Here is a 6677-nt window from a genome sequence, read left to right as displayed (position 1 = left end):
CCAATTTATCAATAAGATAAATAATATCAAACATTGTAAGGAAACACAGATTAAGATAGCCACCCTAAAGGTCCCAAATAATCACTAAGGTTACAGAATCAGACATGCTGAGTGACACAATAGCAGGGGAGCAAGTCATGGTTAATAGTGAAGGTCTTAGCACCGATTAGAACAAATTACAGATGCGAGTCAGTCATTACATGAATTCAGAACAGAGTAAGAACGCAAACTCATGTCATTCAGGTACCAACACATTAGGCTAATATGAACTTAAGAGGGTCTAAATCATTCAGGTGAAGCATATTCAAACAACATATCTCAAAACTGGAAATTTTAGGCAAAAATCAAATGCTAAAGAGGTTCAGATTATAGGACGAGTTCAATGCTAGAAAAGTTACACACAGAGATAGCCTAGAAACACATTAGGTCACGACTTCAGAAGTATGAATATGCAAATCATGAATACAGAAGAACGAAATTGTAAAGGCCAAGTGACTTACCAGTTAAACAGACAACAAGAAAGAATAAATTCCACAGTACTCTGAATTTTAACAAAGAGCAAGAACCCAGAATCTTAGTGCGTCAGAGTTCCCAAGGGCTTCCAATGAACCCCGAGCAGTGCTCGCACCAAGAAAGGTTAAAGAATCAAATTTCGGTGGCCTTGGAATTCAGTCGGCCAAGAACCAAAGTATAGAACATGAGAATGAGAGAGCAATAAAGCTATAGCTTCAATTTTTGGTGAATCTCGTGAAAAAAAGGTCTGTCCATAAGGGGAATAGGGGAGGGATTTATATAGTGTTGAAATTGAATGACCAAACAAGGAAAATAACCGATTAAACACAGATAAGGAAAGAAATCAAGGAAACATGGACGAAAAAAGGTAAAATCTCGCATGCAAGTCAGTAGAGTAACAGGAAAGGAAAAGTATCAAACTTCAAATCCTAGTTAGGGTTTTAAACTCAAAATCAGCGAACTGGTATGAAGAATCCAGTTTCACTTTGCGTATATGGACGGGATATCATCCAAATCTTCAAGATTGAGTTGATTCTCGTCCGATATAGAGGTGGGATTTGCCAAAATTGGGCAAATACCTAAGTAATACCAAAACAGTGTAACCAGTACCAAAAGGATCCAGATATGGTAAGCAAATAGTAGTCGAACCCCATTATCAGTGGGATTAGGAGAGGGAATAAAGGGGAGGCGGCTAGGGTTCTTCAGAAGAGAAAAGGGAGATTGAGAGTATTTAGGGGCAGCAGGTTAAAGGGGAATGGTTAGGGTTTCAGGTCTAGGGTAATTAAAAGGGTGGGGTGATTGTAGACCGTTGATCTTGAAAGATCAACGGTCGAGATTAAATTTATTAAATTTTTAAAAGTTTAATGAAGCCCTAATTCATAGTCTTTCCCAAAAGTTTTAAAAAGGAACTGAAATGTATTAAATTTAAAAGTCAAGACCTTTTTCATTGAATGAAGCCCTAATTCATAGTCTTTCCCAATTCTTTCTCTTGTCCGCTAGCCTGCCAATATCTCCCAAAAGCAACGAATATTCATTTTCTTTTTTGACAAATTCAAAGAGAACTCCATTCTCCTTCTTAGCAGTAAGTTCAAAGTTCAAATTGCAGGTTATTCATCTTTTTTGTTCCTCCATGTAGAAAACTTTATTCTTTTCGACTCAAGTTACTTGTGCTTGTAAGTAGCGTATAATAAATTATTTTGACTAGTTTTTTGTGGGGATGAAGCACATCTATATATTTTTTTTCCACATATTTATAGTTTTCTTCAATTTTTATGCAATTTTGCATGTTTATAAATATTTACTGTAATTATATTATTATATAAAATATAAAAAATTAAATACCTATGGGGCTTATGGCTCATGCCTCAGGGCTTACGCCTCGCTGAGGCATATATAAAACGCCTTGCCTTACGCCCATGCCTTTTAAAACACCTACGCCAATAATATGAAGAATAAACTTGCAATATTACAAAAAAAGAAGAAGATGATACGAGATGAAATTATCATATAAAAAGGTATGGTAAACGATATAAGGAAGGGCAAGATGAGTAAAAAAACAAGGTAACAGCGCGACCACATCAAATCGGTCGTTCCATAAAGTGAAACTTTTCGTTATTACATAACGACTGATTTAATGATACGATACTTTAAAATTTAAGTAACAAGTAAAACAAACATCGTACTTAAAGTAACAATACGATAGAATACAACATGTGACAACCATCCAAACAAGCTATAAATTGGAAGCGAGAGCTCTAAGATGTCGTAATCAAATTCAATGATGTTTTTGGACTATGCCATGATGGTCAACTTGGACCCTTTCAGGTCAATTCATATACCATGACAAACTTGGACCTTTCATGTCAAGTTGAGCTTACTTCTGTTTGGGCTGATTTGCATTTCTCAGCCCAGTTCAGTTTATTTCACCAATATTACCAAATTCACCTTGAGTGTTAAGTCAAATAGGACACAAAATCATTAAATGAAGAAGTGACAAAACCTTTGATGAGATCCCAAAATTTTCAATGATCAAATTTGGCATACTCTTTTGTGTCTATGGATTGTAATTTTCAAGTGCTAACTGACAATAAAGGGAATCCATCTTGTTGGCCCATACATAGTGTGGGCTTTCTTTACCATGTTTAACTCTTCCTTTGTCTTTTTTTTCCTCCCTATTCACTATTTTTAACATCATATGCCAAAAGAATTAATAGCTTAATTGGCCAAGCTTTTTTTTTGGCCAAAATTGAGGTGTTTGGCCAAATTTTTGGAAGAAAAAAAATGCTTTTGAGGAGAAGCAGAAACAGTTTTGGAGAAGCAGAAAAAAGTAGCTTCTCTCCAAAAGCACTTTTCTGAGAAACACTTTTGAGAAAAATACACTTAGAAGCAGTTTTCAAAAGCTTGGCCAAACACTAATTATTGCTCAAAAGTGCTTTTCTAATTAATTAGCCAAACACAAACTACTTCTCACCAAAAGTACTTTTTTAAAAGTACTTTTGAGATTGAGCTGATTTTAGAAGCTTGACCAAACAGGCTATAAGTTACCTACATTGATAGTGCATAATTATTTGACACATCAGGTAAAATTAACCTACAATAACATATAACTTTTCCTGTCGAGTTTGAAATGATGATCCAAAAATAGAGTGAAAACTTGCTATAACCAGTCAAATGACAGTAGTGGTATAAATATCACTTACACTATCAATATATATAACTTAAATTCTTTGCAAAGATATCTAATGTTTGTTTAAAGGATGAAATTGTTGTTCATATAGTATTATATATCAAAATTGATTTGATGGATCAAGGACAACACTCTGCCATGTTTTATGGGGTCCAAAAGAGTAGACAAAAGCCCATTAAAGTCAGATGGGCTGTCTTTGAACTGAAGCCAATGAATTTTGAAAATTCCAAACATTTGTCCATATTATGCCCTTATCCTGTCCTTTAAAAGCATTAGTTGGATTTTATTTTATTTTATCTTTTAGAAATTTGCTTTCAAGCCACGTTCGTCCAATTACTAGAGCTATCTTATCAAGGAAATATAAAAGAAAAAGAAAGTTCAACCCTACATCATATATATCCTGTCTATCTCAATATAAAATCCCTTTCAATTGGCAAGAAATATTGTATAAATAAGTATTACTACTAAAAAAAAATGCTTGTATATTATTTATATTATTAATTGATTGAATTGAGCAGCTGAATGAAGTGCGGTAGTGAACATAGTCGTTAAGGGAATATTAATTCATCATGTTTACACTTTAGTCCCAGAAGTTTTAAAGTACAAGTCTCATTTATAACACAAGATATATCCTTACATTCTAATTTTTCTTTCATCTATTTGCTCATCCAGTTTGTTGAGGATGTTAGCTGTTATGCTCAACAAGACATGATAAAAAGTTCCAACAATACTATATATTCTTAATCAATATACTTTCTACTTTGAAAAGTATAAGAGGCATCAATAAACATGGCAAAATAGTGCTATCAGTCCACCAAAAAATTGTAAAGAGGAAGAAAGAGAAAAAGGAAAGAAAGAGAGACATGGATAGAAACAACAACGACCCAGTAAAATCTCACTAGTGGGGTCTAGGGAGGATAGTGTGTACGCAAACCTTTTCCCTACCCCGATGAAGTAGAAAGGCTGTTTCCGAAAGACCCTTGGCTCAAGAAGACGAAAAGAGATAATATCAGTACCACCAATAAAAAACATAGAAAAATTAACATTATGAAAATGTGAAAGTAGATGTAAAGCAAAAGCGAGAGACAGTACATGGACCCGTCACTATAAAAAACAACGAAAGAGAGAGACATGGATAGAAGAAAGAAAGAAAGATAGTAGATAGATATAGATCAATTTTGTTTCCACTTTAAGTACAAGTTTTCTTAATCTCCCTTCACCAACCCCACCCCCACCTCCACGCCGACCACCTCTTTTCCTACCTTCCAAGAAAGAAAATTACTAAAAAAGTGGGAAAAAAAGAAAAGTAAGGTACAAAGCATTAGCCCAGACATGTTATACTGGACAACTTAATTCTTGTTACACACAACGTGAAAACAACTTCACACACATGACCCCATTTGTTTGGAACAGAGGAAAGGTCCCATGGAGAGAGCCTCCTTCTTCTTCTTCTTCTTCTAGAGAGAGCTTTATGAAAAGAAAATACATGCATAGGCCACTTGTAAAGGTAGCCTCTCTAATAATATGCATGCTTTTTTTTTTCTAGAAAAATAAAAAAGTTACAAAAGACAAGTGGCTACTGTTTCTTCTTCTTTTATTATAATATTGTTCAATGGAAACCGCCCATTGTGGTGGCTGGTTTGGCATCAGCAGGAGGAGAAGGCAACATTGTGAGTGCTAAAATGCCACTTGCCGCAGCTGCAACTGCTCCAACAATAAATCCTGGCAAGTTCCCTCCTCCAAATAAGTCATCCCATGGCCCTCCTACTATTGACACCAACATCTGTTTTGGTCACAACTAGTTATTGTTAGAGACTAATTGTGCATTCTTCCATTAAAGCAATTTAATAAAGATCAAGTTTATGTTACGTTACGTGCACTGATAGTGTGTATACACATTTTTTATACTATCTAGGTTAAGTCGACTAACAATAATAAATACTGCGAGTATACATATAACTTATGCTCATTTAAAGATATTCATGCATCAAGTCATCACCTATATCTCAAATCTAAGTTTGATTAGACAGAAGAGATTTGGATATCACAGATTTGATTCAGTTTTCTTGTCCATTTACTTATGTTGGATAACTCCTAATACGACAAGGGTCATTCCTGGAATATGAAGCATATATAGTCATTTGGTCATATCCTATATTAATACGTTTAGTTACAAGTCATTTTCAAATTCCTTCAGTTGTGATCTTCCCTATTTGAGTGTTGCTCTTTTTCTTGTAGGACACATAGACATTCAGAGAGAGTAGGGGCCTAGGTGACAATAACAGGAATTTGTGGGGCTTTCTTTCTCCCATTTCACTATTTCTTTTTTTTAATTGTAATGTTACACCTGAAATTGATTCTTTAACAGATATATACACGTAATAGATAGTTTTGCAATTAATGTACTTTATCATGTTCATAGACTTTTCACTATTTAGATTACACGTTTGTGGCTCAAATATGTTGTGACAAGGCATTAATTATGAAAGCAAGACTCGTCTTAAAGATAACAGAACCTAGTGGAATATAATTAGAAGAACAAGTACGTTAACCACTTCCTAGAAATTAATTAGTACTAGTACCACCCTAGAATTTTAGGTTACTAATTTAGATTTACAAAGAGATCCAGGATTGCAGATAAGAAATTGAGAAATATGGTAAGTAATAAAAATAGTACCTGAGGCACAACTATTGCAAGATTCAGTACTCCTAGTGACAAACCTGTGGAATTTAAAGAGAAGGTAGCATATTAGAATCTTACATATGTTTATCCTTTATTTGGGAATTTTTTTTTTTCTTTTTCTTTTTCTTCCTTTTAAGGATATAAAGTTATAGTATGCTTTACCTTGTCCTGAACCAGCATTACTAGAAAATATAGATGCCAAAGCAAATGGAACACTAAAAGTCACCTGCAAAAGAAATAAAAATAAAAATTTTAATACGTAATAATTTTCATATGAGTAACTCAATTTAATGTCAGAAGTGGAAAAGTTTGAAAAGACACCTAGAAAAGCTTTTAGAGAAGATCTACCATATCAAAGTGAAAAAAAGTTCGGTTAGAATTTCTATCTTCAAAGAATAATTAAAGGAAGAGAACATAGAATTTATGCTTTTGTCATAATAAAATCCTTTGTATTTTAAAAAGGATAAATTGATCTTGCATAGAAACTTCCATTATCTTAATGAAAAGCAAGAAGATGATTCTCCTTATCCTTATGTGGGATAAACAAATGGTACTAAGCAGAAATAATAAGAGAAAATTATGAACATCATTCATTTTATAGTCTTTTATGTCAAATCATAGTGTAAAAACATAGTAATAATTTTTTATGGTATGCAGATGTTATTATAAACTAATATAAACATGATAACTTTGGTGATAATAAATAGAGTTAAATTCTAAAAAATTCCTATCAATTTAGAGCTGGAATTGAAATAATAATATTTTCAATTTTTTTTTGAAGAATATATAATTTAC

The 6677-nt window shown here is 33.3% G+C and overlaps 1 protein-coding gene across 1 annotated transcript in view; it reads right to left on the bottom strand.

The window, feature by feature from the left end:
• Positions 1-4344: 4344 nt before the first annotated feature.
• LOC109237537 (sucrose transport protein-like) overlaps positions 4345-6677 on the bottom strand; it is a 6098-nt gene continuing 3765 nt past the window's right edge. Inside the window, exons 3-5 of the mRNA XM_019403855.1 lie at positions 6045-6108; positions 5877-5920; positions 4345-4982 (exon numbers count right to left, since the gene is read on the bottom strand). Of these exons, the coding sequence (XP_019259400.1) occupies positions 4809-4982; positions 5877-5920; positions 6045-6108 (282 nt within the window). The 3' untranslated portion in view covers positions 4345-4808. The remainder of the gene's footprint in view (positions 4983-5876; positions 5921-6044; positions 6109-6677) is intronic.

This window comes from Nicotiana attenuata, unplaced genomic scaffold (assembly GCF_001879085.1).
Source record: "Nicotiana attenuata strain UT unplaced genomic scaffold, NIATTr2, whole genome shotgun sequence".
In the NCBI taxonomy this organism is placed as follows: domain Eukaryota; kingdom Viridiplantae; phylum Streptophyta; class Magnoliopsida; order Solanales; family Solanaceae; genus Nicotiana; species Nicotiana attenuata.
Note: the sequence above shows the minus strand (reverse complement) of the source record. Positions and strands in the feature narration are given on the sequence as shown.